General features: G+C 42.0%; 1 protein-coding gene across 1 annotated transcript in view; it reads right to left on the reverse strand.

Moving 5' to 3' along the window:
- Positions 1-22,610, reverse strand: part of LOC123481200 (mitogen-activated protein kinase kinase kinase kinase 3-like) — a 76,936-nt gene that overhangs the window by 42,736 nt on the left and 11,590 nt on the right. The window contains exons 4-13 of the mRNA XM_045214960.1: positions 21,272-21,327; positions 20,822-20,869; positions 20,189-20,231; positions 18,397-18,469; positions 12,589-12,720; positions 11,791-11,853; positions 11,301-11,382; positions 9,836-9,958; positions 5,694-5,766; positions 747-808 (exon numbers count right to left, since the gene is read on the reverse strand). Coding sequence (XP_045070895.1) covers positions 747-808; positions 5,694-5,766; positions 9,836-9,958; positions 11,301-11,382; positions 11,791-11,853; positions 12,589-12,720; positions 18,397-18,469; positions 20,189-20,231; positions 20,822-20,869; positions 21,272-21,327 — 755 coding nt within the window. The remainder of the gene's footprint in view (positions 1-746; positions 809-5,693; positions 5,767-9,835; positions 9,959-11,300; positions 11,383-11,790; positions 11,854-12,588; positions 12,721-18,396; positions 18,470-20,188; positions 20,232-20,821; positions 20,870-21,271; positions 21,328-22,610) is intronic.

Here is a 22,610-nt window from a genome sequence, read left to right on the forward strand (position 1 = left end):
ATATATATAAATAAACACAATACAAATATATTTAGAATAATAAAAAAAAAATGGGTTTATAAATATAAAGCATAAAAGAAGAGAATACTTCAAGACTGGAGGATTGGAAGGTACTGTGTACAGATTTTAGAACCGATTGTTGATTCACACTCACACACACGCACACGCACACACACACACACACACACACACACACACACACACACACACATTCAAACACTGCTACATTCAAACACTGTTGAGACTAGGTTAGATATTTAATTGTTGGAAGGGTTAGAAAATGTATTTAACAACGTGAGAGTCTCTCACCCCTTCGGTATATTTAAGTCAACACACAAACTACCACTCATATCTGTTGACTGCAGTTATGTCCCAAATGACACCCAATTCTATATACAGTGCACTACCTTTGACCAGGGACAATATGGCCATTTGGCGCACACACTCTGGGTTTCCAATATAGCTTTGTATGAGGTGTCTGTCATCGCTATCATACCACATACAGTTAATATAGTTTATATATCACATCACCAAATACTGTAGTATGCCTCATCCAAAATACAATGCACAGCTATGGGATGATAGCAGTGCAATAGCAATAGCCATGGAAATTGTGAGGTTCTGAATTTAAACAGTTGTTAATGCTGCAAAGCGTGATTTGGTGGGTTGAAAAGTGTGAAATGTTGATGGGCAAGCCTGTGTGTGTGTGTGTGTGTGTTTGTGTGTGTATTAGGAGAGTCACTCACTGCTGGTTCGTGATGAGGTTCAGTCTCCTTCCTAAGCGGGGGATCAAACTTGACTTGATCGACTATCAGGGTTAAACAATGAAACACAGAGAATTAAACACAAACTGCAGTATTAAAAAATGAACATACAACACATTTCAAAATCTAGTCCCAGTGGCCTGGCAATGAAAAAAAAAACCTGCATGCGTCGAACAGTAACATAAGCACAAAATATCGCTAAAGATCGCTTATGGGCATATTACTACTAGTGCAGGCACTTCCCACCCCCCCATATAATCCCTGTGGGCACTGAGTCAAAACTAAATGGCAAAGATTAAGACCCTCAGATATAGAGTCCCTGAATGAACAGTAAGCAGTTCCCCATATGCCTTTTGCAGACGCAGGGTGAATATTCAAGTCTCTGGGGAAGTGAAGTCTCAGCCACTCAGTGAGTTGCAAAAAGGAGTGCTGGAGAGATAAGGAGGAAGCGCAGGGGGTTGGGAGGGAAGGAGAGGAGAGAGGCTGAGAGAGGAAGGAGTGGTTTTCCATACGTAACCACAAGATCATGAGAAGGACCGCTCAGGAAGACATGTGAAAAGCTTTCGTTACATTGTTATAAACGTGACATAATAGATGTCATAATCAGCCACAGTGACCTTAGATTGTGGCTACTCACTTGACGTAGTCGTAAAGATGCGTTATAAAGGATTTGTATCATTTCAGCCAGTAGTTTTGAAAGTAGCGCTCACGAGCCAAAACGGGTCCCCGAAAATTGTGCACAACTTCAGTGCATGTGGGGTGTGCATGTTGGGCTCAACCCACAACCTCATTGGACAATACTGTGCTGACCTGATCCCGCCTCCCACTTTAACCTTGCAACCTTATTGGACCTCATGCCACCTGCCAATCAACATTGTCCATCAAGTTCGGTTGTTGCAGGCTAGCTCCCATTGTAGGGTATGGTCTCATCAGACTAATATGGCAAACGAGCAAGCGAATGTTATCATGTAATTTTAAACAACGGCAAATGTATACTTCTACACTACATGACCATAAGTATGTGGACACCCGATCGTCAAACATCTAATTCCAAAATCATGGCCATTAATATGGAGTTGGTCCCCACTTTGCTGCTATAACAGCCTCCACTCTTTTGGGAAGGCTTTCCACTAGATGTTGGAACATTGCTGGGAGGACTTGCTTCCATTCAGCCAGAAGAGCATTAGTGAGGTCGGGCACTGATTTTTTTTAATTTACATTTTAGTCATTTAGCAGACGCTCTTATCCAGAGCGACTTATAGGAGCAATTAGGGTTAAGTGCCTTGCTCAAGGGCACAGACAGATTTTTCACCTAGTCGCCTCGGGGATTAGAACCAGCGACCTTTCGGTTACTGGCACAACGCTTTTACCCACTAAGCTACCTGCCGCCCATGTTGGGTGATTAGGCCTGGCTCGCAGTCGGCGTTCCAATTCCTCCCAAATATGTTCGATGGGGTTGAGGTCAGGGCTCTGTGCAGGGCATTCAAGTTCTTTCACACCGACAAACCATTTCTGTATGGTCCTCGCTTTGTGCACAGGGGGCATTGTCATGCTGGAACAGGAAACGGCCTTCCCCAAACTGTTGCCACAAAGTTGGAAGCACAGAATTGTGTAGAATATTATTGTATGCTGTAGCGTTAAGATTTCCCTTCACTGGAACTAAGGGGCTTGGCCCGAACCATGAAAAACAGCCCCAGACCCTTATCCTCCTCCACCAAACTTTACAGATGGCACTATGCATTGGGGCAGGTAGCGTTGTCCTGGCATCCGCCAAACCCAGATTCGTCCATTGGACTGCCAGATGGTGAAGCGTGATTCATTACTCCACAGAATGGGTTTCCACTGCTCCCGAGTCCAATGGCGGCGAGCTTTACACAACTCCAACCTACACTTGGCATTGAGCATGGTAATCTTAGGCTTGTGTGCCGCTGCTCGGCCATGGAAACCCATTTCATTAAGCTCCCGATAAACAGTTATTGTGCTGACATGGCTTCCAGAGGCAGTTTGGAACTCGGTAGTGAGTGTTGGCAACTGAGGACAGATTATTTTTACAGCACTCGGTGGTCCTGTTCTGTGAGCTTGTGTGGCCAACCACTTCGTGGCCGAGCCGTTGTTGCTCCTAGAAGTTTCCACTTCACAATAACAGCCCTTACAGTTAACTGGGGCAGCTCTAGCAGGGCAGAAATTTGCCGAACTGACTTGTTGGAAAGGTGGCATCCTACAACAGTGCCATGTTGAAAGTCACTGAGCTCTTCAGTAAGGTCATTCTACTGCCAATGTTTGCATGGCTGTGTGCTCGATTTTATACACCTCTCAGCAACGGGTGTGGCTGAAATAGCCGAATCCACAAATTTGAAGGGGTGTCCACATACACTATATATAGAAAAGTATGTTCTCATCAAATGTCCTACTCTTTGAAAGCTGTGTATCGATTATATAATGGCAATCTGGCAATCCACAGCTGCAGCATTGTCCACATGGGATTACCCCATATCATGGAATACATGTGTGTAAGTTTAAAAGGTGGACACATGGAATTATTTGACTTGAATGGATGGTTGACACAACATAAAGTTGGACTGATATTTTGAAGTGGGTGAATTTCTCGAGCGCATCAAAGTTGTGTCGCACTCGCGATTCACAAACGGAATGGATGGACGCGCCTTGTAAAAACCTTATAGCCTATTGCACAATATATTCCAAAATTCTAACAATATACAAAATACCAGCTTGCTGGTTCGAACTCCTGAGCCGACTAGGTGAAAAATCTGTCAATGTGCCCTTGAGCAAGGTACTTAACCTTAATGGCTCCTGAACATCGCTCTGGATAAGAGTGTCTGCTACAGTGAGGGAAAAAAGTATTTGATCCCCTGCTGATTTTGTACGTTTGCCCACTGACAAATACATAATCGGTCTATAATTTTAATGGTAGGTTTATTTGAACAGTGAGAGACAGAATAACAACAAAAAAATCCAGAAAAACGCATTTCAAAAATTGCAAATGCATTTTGCATTTTTTAATAAGGGAAATAAGTATTTGACCCCTCTGCAAAACATGACTTAGTACTTTGTGGCAAAACCCTTGTTGGCAATCACAGAGGTCAGACGTTTCTTGTAGTTGACCACCAGGTTTGCACACATCTCAGGAGGGATTTTGTCCCACTCCTCTTTGCAGATCTTCTCCAAGTCATTAAGGTTTCGAGGCTGACGTTTGGCAACTCAAACCTTCACATCCCTCCACAGATTTTCTATGAGATTGAGGTCTGGAGACTGGCTAGGCCACTCCAGGACCTTAATGTGCTTCTTCTTGAGCCACTCCTTTGTTGCCTTGGCCGTGTGTTTTGGGTCATTGTCATGCTGGAATACCCATCCACGACCCATTTTCAATGCCCTGGCTGAGGGAAAGAGGTTCTCACCCAAGATTTGACGATACATGGCCCCGTCCATCGTCCCTTTGATGCGGTGAAGTTGTCCTGTCCCCTTAGCAGAAAAACACCCCCAAAGCATAATGTTTCCACCTCCATGTTTGACGGTGAGGATGGTGTTCTTGGGGTCATAGGCAGCATTCCTCCTCCTCCAAACACGGCGAGTTGAGTTGATGCCAAAGAGCTCGATTTTGGTCTCATCTGACAACAACACTTTCACCCAGTTCTCCTCTGAATCATTCAGATGTTCATTGGCAAACTTCAGACGGCTCTGTATATGTGCTTTCTTGAGCAGGGGGACCTTGCGGGCGCTGCAGGATTTCAGTTATTCACGGCGTAGTGTGTTACCAATAGTTTTCTTGGTGACTATGGTCCCAGCTGCCTTGAGATCATTGACAAGATCCTCCCGTGTAGTTCTGGGCTGATTCCTCACCGTTCTCATGATCATTGCAACTCCACGAGGTGAGATCTTGCATGGAGCCCCAGGCCGAGGGAGATTGACAGTTATTGTGTTTCTTCCATTTGCGAATAATCGCACCAACTGTTGTCACCTTCTCACCAAGCTGCTTGGCGATGGTCTTGTAGTCCATTCCAGCCTTGTGTAGGTAAACAATCTTGTCCCTGACATCCTTGGAGAGCTCTTTGGTCTTGGCCATGGTGGAGAGTTTGGAATCTGATTGATTGATTGCTTCTGTGGACAGGTGTCTTTTATACAGGTAACAAACTGAGATTAGGAGCACTCCCTTTAAGAGTGTGCTCCTAATCTCAGCTCGTTACCTGTATAAAAGACACCTGGGAGCCAGAAATCTTTGTGATTGAGAGGGGGTCAAATACTTATTTCCCTCATTAAAATGCAAATCAATTTATAACATTTTTGACATGCGCTTTTCTGGATATTTTGTTGTTGTTATTCTGTCTCTCACTGTTCAAATAAACCTACCATTAAAATTATAGACTGATCATGTCTTTGTCAGTGGGCAGACAAAATCAAACAAAATCAGCAGGGGATCAAATACTTTTTTCCCTCACTGTAGATGACATAAAAATAAAAATTAATCAAACTTCTAATTTTGGATGTTTTCTAATTTATGATGCATGGATTTGATCGATGTATTTGCTGTATTTTTGCTGTTATCAAAATAACTAATGGTAAACCATGGAGGCACTTAAACTACTTCAGAGCACCCGTTCACTGCACGAGTGCGTAATGTCATGCACTAAATGATGGCAGGTTAGAATGTAAGGATTCAGTTGCATTTTCAGCTTGGAGAGGACTCTAGATCGTTTATTATACATGTATGAGCCATACATTGACACGTCGAGTCCAAAACGGAAGGTTTAAAAAACTGTAATAGTTTTCAATCTTCCGGAACATCTAACCTTTCAGTGTTGTATAATTTGACGTCATATGTCAACGGCTGTCATGACTGCTTATGACATACTACGGCATGCTAATGTCACTCTTATACCAGAGGAATTAAGTCATGCTACTGAAGACACTCACAGTTTATCTCAGAGAGGGTCTTCCCTTCTCGTGTGTTCCCAGAGCGAATCCGATGCGGCACTGATACATGGGGCTGTCAAAACAGAAAAGATGGAGTGAGGGAAAAAGTACAACACTAACTAGCCTGGTCCCAGATCTGTTTGTGCTGTCTTGCCAACTTTTATGGTCATTGTCAGCCCAAACCGATCTGGGACCAGGCTAGTAATACATTAGTCGCAAGGCAAAAATGTAGCATTGTTGGATGCAGGCATTCTGACGTAGAGTGCATTCGGAAAGTATTCAGACCCCTTTACTTTTTCCACATTTTGTTATGTTACAGCCTTATTCGAAAATGTATTAAATAGTTTTTTTTCCACCTCATCAATCTACACACAATACCCCATAATGACAAAGCCAAAACTGATTTTTAGAAATTTGTGCAAATGTATATAAAATTATAAACCGAAATATCACATTTACATAAGTATTCAGACCCTTTACTCAGTACTTTGTTGAAGCACCTTTGGCAGCAATTACAGCCTCGAGTCTTCTTGGGTATGACGCTACAAGCTTGGCACACCTGTATTTGGCGAGTTTCTCCCATTCTTCTCTGCAGATCCTATCAAGCTCTGTCAGGTTGGATGGGGAGCGTCGCTGCACAGCTATTTTCAGGTCTCTTCAGAGATGTTCGATCGGGTTAAAGTCCGGGCTCTGGCTGGGCCACTCAAGGACATTCAGAGACTTGTCCCAAAGCCACTCCTGCGTTGTCTTGACTGTGTGCTTAGGGTCATTGTCCTGTTGGAAGGTGAACCTTCGCCCCAGTCTGAGATCCTGACCGCTCTGGAGCAGGTTTTCATCAAGGATCTCTCTGTATTTTGCTCTGTTAATTTTTCCCTCGATCCTGACTAGTCTCCCAGTCCCTGCCACTGAAAAACATCCCCACAGCATGATGCTGCCACCACCATGCTTCACCGTAGGGATGGTGCTAGGTTTCCTCCAGACGTGACTCTTTGGCCAGAGATCCTTGATGAAAACCTGCTCCAGAGTGCTCAGGACCTCAGACTGGGGCAAAGGTTTATCTTCTAACAGGACAACAACCCTAAGCACACAGCCAAGACAACGCAGGAGTGGCTTCGGGACAAGTCTCTGAATGTCCTTGAGTGGCCCAGCCACTCCCCAAATACAGATGTGTCAAGTTTGTAGCGTCATACCCAAGAAGACTCAATGCTGTAACCACTGCCAAAGGTGGTTCAACAAAGTACTGAGTAAAGGGTCTGAATACTTAAGTAAATGTGACATTTAAGTTTTCTTATTGCTTTGTCATTATGGGGTATTGTGTGTAGACTGATGAGGTGGGGGGGGGACTATTTAATCAATTTTAGAATAAGGCTGTAACGTAACAAAATGTGGATAAAGTCAACGGGTCTGAATACTTTCAGAAGGCACTGTATGTTTCCCTAAGAGTTGTGCAAAGTTGGTAGAATATTATTCATAGCTGTAATGGCTGCCAAAGGTGCCTTCACAAAGTATTAACTCTGGGGTGTGAAGACATATGCAATAAAAGACATCTTCGTTCTTTTATTTTGAATTAATTTAGAAAGTAGGATGTGTAGATCTGTAGGTATAAAATCCTGTGTAATCCCTTTTTAGATGTAATTTGAAGGCAGCAAAATGTGAAGACTGTGCAAGGGGTGTGTAGACACTAGGTCCTGTATATAGCGTCAAGAGGTAAGATCAGAGATCTGCATATAATGACGAGATGCTCATGTCTCCACCCTAACAATGGGAGTTGTTGTCCCTAAGGTGGAAGGCAGGCGACAAGGTTAGATTTTGGCAAGAGTGAAACCTCTCTCTCTTTGGGACACAATACACGAGTGAGTCACATCTTCCTGGCAACCTTCCATGTTTCCCTGATTAAAAGGGCTGGTGTAAAAATACCACCACTGAATGTCGCACTTTGATGACACAGGCGTAATGAAAAGGACCCTTCTGAGGGGGGGGGTCGTCAACCTGATATGTGCCCTCCCACTAAGTCCTGTGGGGAAAATCATTAGTTGGTGGCCAGTCTTCTTCTGTGTCATGACTATAAGAAAGGAGTGCATCCCAAATGGCACCCCATTTCCAATATAGTGCACTCATTTTGACCAGAGCCCAAGTAGTGCACTACGTATTTGGGGGCAGCCAAGGTAGTCGGTCCCAAGATGGCTTCCACTCAGTGTGTCCTCCCTCGTGCATCAGAGGACATGTACTTGACTTTATGTGAAGGGCTCACTGTGGAACTGACAGTTCCAGGGCACAAAATGGCGGTTGAAGGACATCCTTCACTGCCTGGTTGTTTTGAAGAAGAGACAAAGCATTTAGAGCCAAACCGTCGGAAGCCAAGGGCAGTTGAAGGAGCTTCACCAGCACAACTTAATCTTGGGATATATTATAGGATCATTCTTATGTCTCCATTCAAGACATTTTACATTTGAGTCATTTAGCAGACGCTCTTATCCAGAGCGACTTACAGTAGTGAGTGCATACATTTTCATATTTTTTCGTACTGGTCCCCCGTGGGAATTGAACCCACAACCCTGGCGTTGCACGCGCCATGCTCTACCAACTGAGCCACACGGGTCTACCGTTAAAGAAAAAATAGCATTTGGTTCCAATTTACAATAAGTGTCCCCGATACCTTTGTATTTACATGTCGATCTACAGTATCTACACTGTAATTACACTACCTGATGTAAATATGTATTATGGTTACCCACTGTAAAGTGGGACCAAGCACTCAAAAGGTAAGGTTTATCATACATTTTAAGTTTAGCAAGGACCCAATGGTATCACACCATACTCCACGTCAAACTATTTCAGCACATGCTCATTTCCGATGTCACCCCCGAACACACTTCTCATGCACAAACGTTAAAAAAAACGAACCACACATCTATGTCGGTGTGCACACAATCTCATTTACCAGAGCAAGCAAATACACCCATGTAGGCCCACAATGCCTCCACACACACAACTGGTACCTCTCTGCCAACGGCAAAGCGTGGGAGTCGCCGAGATAGGGGGTCAAAGGGTTGAAACACCCCAGTATGTGCCAAAGCACCCTCTTGTATTTCAACTAAGGGAGAAGGAGAGAGGCAGAGACACTCAGCCCAACTGATGAGAGGAGTTGAGGAGGAGTAGGGTGAAATTGCCCTTAGACGCTGATCTTTGGTCAGTTTTGCATTTCCTCCACTAATGGTTAAGGTTAGGATTGGGAGAAGGGAAGCTGATCATAGATCTGTACTTAGGGACAACTTTACCCGGAGCAGTTGAGGACAGGGCAGGGGGTGAAACGGCCTAAAGAATTCCTTTAAGGCACAGTCAACACCTACAGTCAGGTATTATGGACCTTGGACAAAGTGACGAAAGCGACTGCTGCCAGCTAAAGTGACAGTGCAACTTTTTGGAATGAGTCATGCGTACGTTTGATGAGACTATGTTTTAAGGAAATTATATATTTTTTTGCAGGAAGCTAATTAATGCATATTCTAAGGCTAATAAATCTTTACATTTAAAACAAAAATATATAGATGCTGTATAATATTATACATTCTGTAATTGTCTAACAAATATGCATTTAAGTGTGCCAATGAACAGGACAGAATGTTCAGTCAGTGTATCCTAGTATAATATTGGCAATGATAGAAAGTGCTGCTGAGTGTGAATACTGTGGCTATGAATAGCAAAAGCACTCCCGTCAAGCTCTTACACAGACTAAATTGACCCCTAAAACCTACAGCGACAAAATGTTCTGTATGACAAAGTACAGTAGATGCTCTATAACCAATTATTGTCCTCTATAGTCAATTAAAATGATTTAGGACCTTGATCAATCAAAACCGGTAACCAGGAATACAGGATAAGACCCAAAAAATCTAAATGATTACTATTCCGCGGTGAGAATCGATGTCACCATTTAAAAATGGCAACCTCAGAGACAACCTAGCCTGGGTGCCAGTCTGATTCTGATATCTTGCCAACTCCTTATGGAATAGTCATGCCAAATGTTTGGACAAGGAGTTGGAAAGATAGTATAGACAGACTAGCACCCAGGCTAGAGGCAAAGGTTACTGGTTCTGATTAAAGGAGGACGTGTCCCGTGAGTGTCTGCACCTGTACTGTACCTCCTCAGGCTCCTCGGGCTCGTCATCTAAGTGGTCGTCGTAGGAGGAGTGGTCCGGGTTGCTGGCCTTGTCCAAGAGCTCGATGGCCAGCGTGCGACTCAGGGGTTGCGAGACAAAGGGATGCTGGGAAAAAATCAGGCGACAACAATTAAGCTGTTCATACTGTAGGATAGCCTGGTCTCCTATGGTTATTGGTGGGGCAATGACCATAGCAGTTGGCAAGACAACACAAACAGATCTGGGACCAGACTAACTGTAGGAGACTATGGGCCAGATTCAGTCAAGAAAATCCCTGTGTCAGAAAGATTGCATTATGAGAAATGCAATCGAATAAAATGTATTTATTTTTTTGTACCTACATTGTCGAATTAATCATAGCACTCAATTAATATACATTTCCTGCCGTGGTTGTTTCCTCTTGAGCCAAATAGCAGTTGAGATAGGAGTTGACTTGGCTTGGGGAAAATGTTATCTAAGATGAGATAGGATACAACTTTATCCATCCCCTTAGGACAATTTGATTATGGGCTAAAGTGGTGCATCTGATATGAACTGACATACAAACACTAGACAGACAACACATTTAGGCTGCGTCCCAAATATGGGCCCTGGTCAAGCAGTGCATTATATAGGGAATGCGGTGCCATTTGCCTCAGACAAGCATGACACTAGCCATGATGCCGTTTTTATCACATGCTAGTGCAATTGATTTTTAAAAGGCTAAAGAGTAATGTGTAAAAGGCACTTTAAGTGCAGCAGATCTTAAAATGATTTGATAAACAAGATTTATAAAATCAAAGATAAAAAAAGTGTTGAGCTTGTAAGAGTTAGGTGGGTTCCTCTGTCCAAGTTTATTTGAGTAATAAGCATGGTCAAGTTCTAAGAGCACAAACCGCAGGATAATAGTAAATAGGTGTTGCTATGTGGAAACTACAGCACTTGCTACATCCTTTTCTGGACTTTTACATTATTTTTACCCATTGATTCTTGAATAATCTTTGAAATGCCTCATGAGCTTAGCTCAACTGTCGTACCCCATCAGAACCCAAAATATAAGCTTGTTTTACTTAAAAACAAACACTATATAGTCTCAAAACTATCATTTTGATACAGTATCATGATTGGTCAGTCCTTGCATCCATTAGCTCTTTCTATAAATTTGAGTGGTTACATTTCTCCAGCACCAACCCTCAGCTGTTTACAAAAAGAGTGGCGGGGTAACTGCTTTGTTATTGTTTGAACTTCATATTGCCCATTTAACCAGTCTACGTACAACAAATGCAAATGGGGCTCTAGTTCCAAATATTCACACTATTTTACTAAATCTTGACCTTGAACATTTGAAAGACTTACTTATTAACAATGCTCTTTGGGTTGTCATTGCAGCAACCAAATCCCTTGATCTACACAATGACGCCACTACAATCACATTACTGTTATATAGCTCAGGCCAAGATCATCTTACCTGCAACAGCTTGTCAGAGGAGGGCCTTTTCTTTGGATTTTTCGTCAATGATATTTTTACAAAATGATGAAAATTACTGGTCCTTGGGGAGGGAGAACGAAATTGGATTAAGAAAAACATTCTGCCTATTCGATCATAAATATTCAATTTATATGCTAATAATGATCAAACCTCTTTGGGATGAAACCTGACCCCATATTATGTGTAAATCTAGTTAGACTGTCAATTCTCCAACCCCTCCCACAAAAAAAGCCTTTCTCTGAGTCCAATGACATTGGCACAAATCTGAGGCTCGTTTACCCCATAACAGGTGTGTCTGACTGTTAATATTTTAGCAGCATTTTGATTTGATTCATTAATATTGTATTACGTCTCTTTTTCCATCCATTATAATGTCTAAGAGTTGGGGTGGGAGAGGGCGGTGTCTTCAAGTAGCGAGATAGAACTGGCCAGGGTTTATGTTGCAGGCAGCAAGCCTAAAGACACTTACCACTTCACCTTGTCTTTCAACTTGGGCGGCTGGAAGTTACTTTTGGTCATCAAAAACAGGGCTCTGAGAAAAATTTAAAAAAGGTGCAGTTGTGTATTTAAGGAAATTAGTGCTTTCACTTCCAATCCTTGCTTTTACTCAGAGGTGCTAACTTACTAAACATACATTTAAAATAATTATCTTCTGCTTTCTTCATGTAGGTCCACATGTGAAATTCCTTCCACATTTTGAAGTATACTGTACGGTTGTTAAATACGATTATTGTCAAAACATAACCCAAAACACAACCAAAATAAACTGTGAATGCATACAACGAGTTTGTAGAGTCATTGCGTGTTAGAAATATGGAACCAAATACTTTTTACTACTTCAGTACACTATAAGTGAATTTGTCCAAACACTTTTGACTTCTTAAAATGGGGGACTACCTACATAAAGTGCTTTAATTTCTTAACGGTAAAACAGATATGTATGAAAATAGTCTCAAATAAAAGGTGTCATTCTGTACTGTCGCTCATATGAAACATTGTATCTCAAATCCAAAATGCTCGAGTATAGAGCCCAAATAAATATATGCTTCACTGTCCAAGTACATATGGAGGTGAGTGTATACGATTCCCCTGCCTGCATGGATAAGAATCCTGGCACCTACCGGCCCTACTCTGTCTCCCTTCTCTCTGTCTGCTCTCCATTTCATAACGGTCTCTGTCAAAAACAATTAAATACAAAAGGAGAGTCCACTGTCCTTTAAAAAAAAGAAAGAGCCCTGGTCTGATGCCAATGGGTCCAAACACTAACCTCATCGGGTGAAGGTCGAACATGGGCGGCTGCAGCTCTGCCAGCTCGATGGCGGTGATGCCCACAGCCCAGATGTCGCACAGGTGGTTGTACCCACCCTTCCTCTCCACGGCTGCCACCTCGGGTGCCATCCTGCACACAGGGAGTCGGCTCAGACAAATGAACGGTTCACCACATAGCCTTGGAACAGTCAATAGCAATTAACACTACAGGGTCATCTCAAACAGGACCTCTCAATTCCCACTGTATAACCCACTGTAAGTGCCAATAACTTGCTTATAAATGTTTATAAATGTGAACACATTTTGTAAATATTTCTAAAATTTTGTTTAGTGGTGGCACGACCGCTAGGGACACCAAGTGGGGGGCCACTAAAATGTTTTGCCCGCACGGTCGGGGGTGGCACCCCAACCAAATCTCATTTAAGGCCCCAAAATGGCTAGAGCCAGCACTGATTGTAAGTGTTAAAATTCATAAGCATTTACAGGGCTTATTCATGACAGTTATTATAAAGTGTAACCCAAACAATGAATTTGACAATACCAGCAGTCCTCATCATCATCATCATCATCATCATCATAGCATCATCATATTACCATCATTGAAATCAATATAATCACAATCGTTTGACTTGTTTAATAGGCTACTTTTAAAAATCTAATCGAATACACTGGTCTAAATTATATTTGATGATAGAATTTAGACCAACATCATCATTACATTTACATTTTAGTCATTTATCAGACGCTCTTATCCAGAGCGATTTACAGGAGCAATTAGGGTTAAGTGCCTTGCTGAATGGCACAGACAGATTTTTCACCTAGTCGGCTCGGGGATTCAAACCAGCGACCTTTCGGTTACTGGCCCAGCACGCTTAACCACTAGGCTACTTGCCGCCGATCATCATCACCACCACCAAATCAATATAATCAGAATACGTTTGACTCGTTAACCCCCTAGAGCAAGGGAGGGCAAAGTACAGCCCGCAAGACATTTTCTACATGTATTAAATATTATTATATTTGAGTTACGATTTTTGGCCTCATTCCATGATATACAAACAACCTCCAATAGATGGCGCTGTAGCCTGGCAGCACGCTCTGTATTTGGGCCAACAATCAGATTCAGAATGCGCTCAGCCGTTATAGCTACTTCATTGCTTGACGACTTTTGACGTGAAAAATGAGTGCTGCGAACATGAGAATAGTGGACTCTGTGTGTTTAAAGAATGGTTAAATAATTTTGTACTAATATTGGACATAAGGTGGTATGTCTGATATGTCAAGAAAGTGTTGCCGTTTTTAAGGAATATAATCTCAATCGTCATTTTTCAAGCAAGCATGCTAAAAGTGTGTTAAAGCTGGAAAATGTTGTCAAAGTGGTTGTAAAACTTGTCAACTTTATACAGGCAAGGGGGATTAACCATTGTCAGTTAATTCAGCTGCTCAATGACACAGAGGCAGAGCACCAGAACTTGTTTGTACCATTCAAATGTGCGCTGGCTAAGACTGGGAAAAGTATTTTGCCGTGTGTGGGAACAGAGGGGAGATGGGTATGTTCCTTGGTACGGTTGGTAAAGCTGACGACTTCTCCGAGTTGAAAGACACAGACTGGCTGGGCGACTTTTCTTTCGGTGTGGACATATTGGGGCATCTGAACGATCTAAATGTGAAACAGCAGGGATATTGTGTTTTTGTGCATGAACTGTATTCCAACATGAAAGCATTCAAGGGCAAACTTATGTTGTTCTCCAGACAAATGACCAGCCGGTCTCTCGCTCATTTTCCGAACACTGGCCGCACTGAACGAGCCCACATCGCAGTGCCGCACTGAGACATACAGTAGCACTTTGATCGACCTGCATGCTGAGTTTTCCCGCCGCTTCTCAGACTTCACCAAGATTGAGACTGAGCTGGAGCTTGTATCATGCCCCCTGTCTTTCGACAGTGAGAAAGCACCACCAGACACACAATTGGAGCTCATCGACATCCGACGTGACAGTGCTTTGAAGGAGAAGTACAAAACAGCAACAATAGACCAGTTCACTGAATGAAACAACGTTTCCAAACATTCAAAAGCACGTCCAAAGGATGCTTGTTTTATTCGGGTCTACATACGTGTGTGAACAAATGTTCTCAGTCATGAATTACAACAAATCCCGTCACAGGTCAAATTTAACAAATGACCACTTGTCAGCTGTTCTGAGAATCTCTCCATCAAAGATGATACCAGACTTTGATGCCCTTGCCAAGAGAGGTAACCAGACCCATCGTTCACATTAAGACTCGAATAACCGTGACTGGGGAAGGCAAGGATTATGCTTTTTCATGATGATGGTTATGCAGTGAGAATTATCCAGTAATGCACTTGGATACAGGTAATAACTAATCAGTCAGATTTGGGCTGAGGTGATTGGATAACTGTAAATATGGCTCACAATGGAGATTAGAATTGTTCCTTAATATGCTTTCAAAAACAGACCATTCCAAATGAAACGGATGCTCTTACCATATGTTTCACTCAAATTTTAGAATCGTTTTTTTTGCTGTTACATTTTGCATGTCTCCAGTCATAGAATATATATCTATTTTTAAGTTTGCATATTGTGACTGTAAGTTTGATTGTACTTTACAAGGGCAGAGATGGTACTTAGGGTAGAATTGTTCTGCAAGCATATATACACCTACAGTACACTAGTAGTTGCGTGTCAATGTGAAAATAAATAAAGGCTTCACATGTTTTGTCACGCATATAGTATGTGGCCCTTCATTAGGTTTCAAAAACTCAATGTGGCCCTTGAGCCAAAAGGTTTGCCCACCCCTGGTCTAGAGTCTAAGTCCTACCTAAGCGGGGGTTCTACTAAGCTAACATATGGAGTTGTTTTAAGAAGGTCATACCAAGCATCATTTAGCTATTTGATTTTGATTTTGAATTGTAATTACTTTTCCCCTGTGTGAAATAGTAATTGCCCCCTTACATGCAATAACTGGTTGTGCCACACTTAGCTGCAATGACTGTAACCATATGCTTCCTGTAGTTGTTGATCAGTTACTCATCGCTTTGGAGGAATTTTGGCCCACTCTTGCATGCAGAACTGCTTTAACTCAGCGACATTTGTGGGTTTTCAAGCATGAACTGCTCTTTTCAAGTAATGCTACAACATCTCAATTGGGATTAGGTCTGGACATTGACAAGGCCATTCCGAAAATTCAAATGTTGCTTTTTAGTCATTTTCATGTAGACTTGATTGTGTGTTTTGGATCATTGTCTTGCTGCATGACCCAGCTGCGCTTATGCTTCAGCTCACAGACGGATGGTCTGACATTCTCCTGTAGAATTCTCTGATACAGAGCAGAATTCATGGTTCCTTCTATTAAGGCAAGTCGTCCAGGTCCTGAGGCAGCAAAGCATCCCCAAACCACAACTACCACAACCATGCTTGACCGTATGAGGTTCTTATTGGGGAATGCAGTGTTTGGTTTTCGCCAGGCACAATAAAAATATAATAATAATAATAATAATAATCCATGGGATTTATAAAGCGCTTTTCAAGGACCCAAAGTTGCTTTACAATAATAGAAATGAAAAAGAAAACAACAAAACAGGAGTCAAAACAAAAAAACATCAGACTAAATAAGACATGAATATAGAGAGGGGTGGCCTCAAAGAAGGTAAAGAGTGTGATGTATCAGTGTATGGGGAGGGTAGGGTCAGGATTTGGATTCGAACCCGGTATAGGATAAGGGGTGGGATTGGGGTTAGGATACGAACCCAGTTTAAGGTAAGGGGCGGGACCATAGTGCCCTCAAAGCTCATCACTAAGCTAAGGATCCTGGGACTAAACACCTCCCTCTGCAACTGGATCCTAGACTTCCTGACGGGCCGCCCCTAGGTGGTAAGGGTAGGTAACAACACATCTGCCACACTGATCCTCAACACGGGGGCCCCTCAGGGGTGCGTGCTCAGTCCCCTCCTGTACTCCCTGTTCACCCATGACTGCATGGCCAGGCACGACTCCAACACCATCATTAAGTTTGCTGACGACACAACAGTGGTAGGCCTGATCACCGACAACGATGAGACAGCCTATAGGGAGGAGGTCAGAGACCTGGCCGTGTGGTGCCAGGATAACAACCTCTCCCTCAACGTGACCAAGACAAAGGAGATGATTGTGGACTACAGGAAAAAAAATAGGACTGAGCACGCCCCCATTCTCATCGACGGGGCTGTAGTGGAACAGGTTGAGAGCTTCAAGTTCCTTGGAGTCCACATCACCAACGAACTATCATGGTCAAAACACACCAAGACAGTCGACAAAGCCTATTCCCCCTCAGGAGACTGAAAAGATTTGGCATGGGTCCTCAGATCCTCAAAAAATTATACAGCTGCACCATCGAAAGCATCCTGACTGGTTGCATCACCGCTGGTATGGCAACTGCTTGGCCTCCGACAGCAAGGCACTACAGAGGGTGGTGCGTACGGCCCAGTACATCACTGGGGCCAAGCTTCCTGCCATCCAGGACCTCTATACCAGGCGGTGTCAGAGGAAGGCCCTAAAAATTGTCAAAGACTCCAGCCACCCTAGTCATAGACTGTTCTCTCTGCTACCACACGGCAAGCGGTACCGGAGTGCCAAGTCTAGGTCCAAAAGACTTCTCAACAGCTTCTACCCCCAAGCCATAAGACTCCTGAACTGCTAATCATGGCTACCCGGACTATTTGCACTGCCCCCCCCCACCCCCACCCCATCTTTTTACGCTGCTGCTACTCTGTTAATTATTTATGCATAGTCACTTTAACTCTACCCACATGTACATATTACTTCAACTACCTCAACTAGCCGGTGCCCCCGCACATTGACTCTGCACCGGTACCCCCCTGTATATATAGCCTCCCTACTGTTATTTTATTTTACTTCTGCTCTTTTTTTCTCAACACTTTTTTGTTGTTGTTTTATTTTACTTTTTTATTAAAATAAATGCACTGTTGGTTAAGGGCTGTAAGTAAGCATTTCACTGTCATGTCTGCACCTGTTGTATTCGGCGCATGTGGCCAATAACATTTGATTTGATTTGATTTGATTGAGGTTAGGAAAAAATGTATACAAATAAAATAAATAATTATACTAGCTTTGTAGCTTGAAATGCAAAACATGTTTAGGCTTGCATTTCTTTTTGTCCATTTTCTAAATTGATAAGCATTCTCAACATGTTAAAATCTCTGGTGACAGACATGCATTGAAATGTGTATTTAACCCCTTATTTTTGGCACTAAACTATCTCCATAAATGCTCCCATTCATTTTTTTAAACTGGTACCTTCAGACGAGTCTTGTGAGGCTTGTGTGGGCTGTAGAGCAAAACGGAGAACACCATCATGTTTGTGAGTCTCATCTTTCCATAGAGGGGTCATAATAGTTTGTAGGCCAAACCATTCGGACGCTACAGACGTTTTCGTGAGAAGACTGATTTTCGGGATGTGTCATGGTCTGACAATCACCGCTCTAGCTCTGCCACCTGTCACCGCATATGCAAAAGTGCACCATCTGTGGATGCAATGCAAAAAAACATATCTCTAGCTTAAACTGACGGAATTTGATTGGAATTTTTGTATTATCCTAATTAGATTTTCACGGGGCAGCGGAAATCGACTCAAGGGGGTTAAACACCTTTTAAAAATCAATCGAAGGGCACATTCACACTCCGCTTGACAAAATGGTGGAGGATAGATCCATGGATAGATTCACCTGACTTGGGTATCAAGGGACAGAGAGAATCGATAGAAGGTGGGAAGTGATGAAGGACGTTACCAGTAAGGTGTGCCGATGAAGGATTTTCTCTTGGCAATGGTCATCGTGATTTGGGCCGAGACGCCGAAGTCAGCTGCCAAGAAAAGGAAGGAAGGAAAGAAAGAAAGAAAGAAAGAAAGAAAGAAAGAAAGAAAGAAAGAAAGAAAGAAAGAAAGAAAGAAAGAAAGAAAGAAAGAAAGAAAGAAAGAAAGAAAGAAAGAAAGAAAGAAAGAAAGAAAGAAAGGAGATTGTTCTGGTGTTGTGTTTGTGTTGTTGCGTTGCTGTTGTTGCTGTTGCTGCCGTTGCTGTTGCTGTTGCTGTTGCTGTTGCTGTTGCTGTTGCTGTTGTTGTTGTGTGTTGTTTGTGTTGTGTTGTGTTGTGTTGTTGTTGTGTTGTTGTTGCTGTTGCTGTTGTGTTGCTGTTGCTGTTGCTGCTGTTGCTGTTGTGTGCTGTTGCTGTTGTTGCTGTTGCGTGTTGTGTTGCTGTTGCTGTTGCGTTGCTGTTGCTGTGTTGCTGCTGTTGCTGTTGCTGTTGCTGTTGCCGTTGCGGCTGTTGCTGTTGCTGTTGTTGCTGTTGTTGTTGCTGTTGTGCTGTTGCTGTTGCTGTTGTGTTGTGTGTTGCTGTTGCTGTTGCGTTGCTGTTTGCTGTTGGCTGTTGTGTGGCTGTTGTGTTGTTGCGTTGCTGTTGTTGCTGTTGCTGTTGCTGTGCTGTTGCTGTTGCGGTTGCTGTTGTTGTTGTTGTTGTGTTGTGTGTGGGTTGTGTGAAAGAAAAGAAAGAAGAAAGAAAGAAAGAAAGAAAGAAAGAAAGAAAGAAAGAAAGAAAGAAAGAAAGAAAGAAAGAAAGAAAGAAAGAAAGAAAGAAAGAAAGAAAGAAAGAAAGAAAGAAAGAAAGAAAGAAAGAAAGAAAGAAAGAAAGAAAGAAAGAAAGAAAGAAAGAAGAAAGAAGAAAGAAAGAAAGAAAGAAAGAAAGAAAGAAAGAAAGAAAGAAAGAAAGAAAGAAAGAAAGAAAGAAAGAAAGAAAGAAAGAAAGAAAGAAAGAAAGAAAGAAAGAAAGAAAGAAAGAAAGAAAGAAAGAAAGAAAGAAAGAAAGAAAGAAAGAAAGAAAGAAAGAAAGAAAGAAAGAAAGAAAGAAAGAGAGACGTGAGAAGCTGACTTTAAACTTACATTCCCATCTTCATGATGCCTCCATTAAGCATAATTAATTATACCTTTTTAGCATGTTGTTATTAATCAATTAATGATTTGTAAATGGTTTGTTAAAGTTAGAGTTACATTAATATAGTAACAGTTTATTATTAATAAATGGCTAATAAATGTCCAAATGCAATCAACAACAGTTTATCATTAATACCAGTGAATGTCTAATACATGTTTGATGACCATTTCTTAAGCCTGGTTTGCTCTGTAATAAATGATAAATGATGCATAACAATGTTGAAATCAATGAAAATCATGCAATGCTCATGTATTTTAGTAACCATAAATGTTTTGTAAGCTGGTGCAGCTAATATTCCAAAAGGAATACGAGATAAATTGTAGTGTTAGCACTGACACAATTATTCCAATCACTGTCCAAGCTGTGCATGCATCGCAGACTTGATTTAGCCTATTACACACATTTAATATGAAAGCGCGCACACGCACACACAGAATGTGAAAGCAGAAGGTGCTACTCACAGCCAAGTGCAATTAACAGCTTGTCAGTCATCGCCAGGTGATGATTCACACACTCGCCAAATTGCCATAATTCATCATATTGAAACAAACACACACACACACATCAAAGAAAACAGTTGCACATCTGGACTCCTTACCTAGTTTGACGTACCCGTTGTCTGTCAACAGTATGTTTGCTCCCTTTGTGCAGACAAAAGAAGATTAGAACGTTACAATGGATTTGCAGTTGCATAGGCCTATGTAAGCGTTTAGTAAGTTTTTACTTCTTTTTTCTCAACAACGTATCAAACGTCTAACTAACTTGTATCTGCACATTTTCAATGCAGTTTCATTTATGCAGCGGTCTCTTAACAAGGCCATCTATCGAAGGAAACTTCACAGGGGAACGACCAAACCGGTAAAGCCTGGAGTGACTTTGAAAGATGTCTTGTTGGGGATTAAAATAGTGGCCATTAGTGTCAGAAATGTTTTCATAATGGCTATTACACGTCTATGCCAAGAAATTCCAGAGGAGCACACTAAACTACTGTAAATGTAATTGAACATGTCTAGGTGAAGGTGTTGTCGGTCTATTTGTGTGTACATACGAGCTCGTGTCAAATTATTTCCTTGAAGAGGACAATAAACTCTATTCTATCCTAATCTACACAATGTATTCGTGCTTGAAACGGTTACTGTCCCAGTCCCACTTCACCTTTGTCTTTGTGCACTCTATTCTATGCAATGGAAGCCATGTATTCCTGCTAGAATCTGCCATTTTCCCACCTTACCTTTATGTCTCTGTGCATTTTGCCTTTGTTGTGTAGATAATAGAGACCCTGTGGAGGGAAAAATGTGTACAGTGAGTCAGTCCATTGACCTCTTCACAAATAATATCCCATCCTAATATGGTGTCCCTTTTTAGCAAATTCCCATTCAACCAAAATCAGCCACATATACTTTTCCAAAGCATGAAACCATTGTCATTTTACCAGGAAAGCAATAGTCTGGCTACTTCTTTTTATTATAATAGCTTATAATAGTTGTGTGTATCAAAAATCTAACAAATCAATGACAGCAATAGTCCTACGGTGTTGCTATTGCTAACGGGTGTTTTCAATCTCATTTCGAGTGGATGGATCAGATCTAAGGTAAGCAGCAGTTCAAAGGCAATACTTTGAGATGAAAGACGTGTGTCAGAAGAAGAGTGAATGCTTGAGTGTTGCACTGAATGGACGTACCTGAAGAGTTTCTCGAGAAACGTAGGCTATTTGTGATTCTGTGAGAGGCCCCGTCACTGAAAGAGAAGGAGACATGGTTGGAGACTGAGAAGCACTGGTGCTTTATTAAAAGGTTCCTCGGCCATTGGTTATTGAGACAACATCTGGTACCTGAACTCAAATGTATCATGTATTTCATTACTATTATTTAAGCTAAAGGTCTTATTTGGGCACATATCAGCATTTCAAGCCACATTTGAAGTGTACAGTTTTTGTGTCATTTAACCCCAATTTAAACCACAAATCAACATTATGGGTTCAAGGTGGGCAATGTAGGTTCAGGGTTTACAATTGGATGTTGATCTGACAGCTTTACCTGGTAACGTTAGGTTATTTGAAGGTCATTATTGAGACTCTAGAATAGTTATGACTGGACAGAACAGACCAGGCACAACAGGACCCTATTAAAAACAGAACAAAAATATATTTGCTACTGAATTAGATAGAGCTAGATTCCTAGGTTCTTTTTAGATTTCAATAACATTTATAGTGCTATACAGGAAACTGCATATTCTCAATTAGATCGCCTATATAAACAAATAAAATAAAATAACTCTATTCAAACACTATCCTCAGGAATTGACTCACATGTCTGTCTGTCTTCAGTTTGAGTGAGAACACGCATCATACTCCATCCTGCTTCAATCCTAGGCTGTGTGGGAGTACTTTGGCCATACCACTGAGAGGCTAATCTTCTTCAACTCTCTACTAAGTAGATTGTAAGTCATGATAGCACCAGTTGATTGGGGTCTGATTAAAAGGTGCAGTCAGTCGCGTGACAGGGCTAATTGAACTAACTTTCTCTTAGGGCTCTGAGGGTTACATCAAAAAGCAGGGTCACCAAGTCAGCCAGTTCAATTAATTACAAGAAGCCCATTTCAAGCTTATCTTTCCAAACAATTATGAAGTTACTTCAAAATATTTACACAGGTTCCCTGGCTAACTCATTGATCCTGTTTAAATCGGGTCTAAAATGACCTCCTTCCTTTATCTTCTTTCACCTGAAAGAACCTATACAGGTGACAGCATATTCCCAGTTAGGGTCGACCATACTGCTTTCACCTTTCCTCCATGTTCAGATCAATGCAGATGGAGAGGAGAAAAGGGAGAGGAAGCTATGTTAGACTATCGACATGCCTCCTTAACCTCCCCCACCACCTGCCTACAGGGCAGGTCTAAAACCTTGTTAAGAATACCCAACAACTAAACGACGGAGGTTAAAAGGTTAAAGGAATGTAACGACGTGACGAAACTAGTGCATTTCGAAGGCCACGAGGGACAGTGCGTCAAGCACGCAGGC

This window comes from Coregonus clupeaformis, unplaced genomic scaffold, assembly GCF_020615455.1.
Source record: "Coregonus clupeaformis isolate EN_2021a unplaced genomic scaffold, ASM2061545v1 scaf0345, whole genome shotgun sequence".
Lineage (NCBI taxonomy): Eukaryota > Metazoa > Chordata > Actinopteri > Salmoniformes > Salmonidae > Coregonus > Coregonus clupeaformis.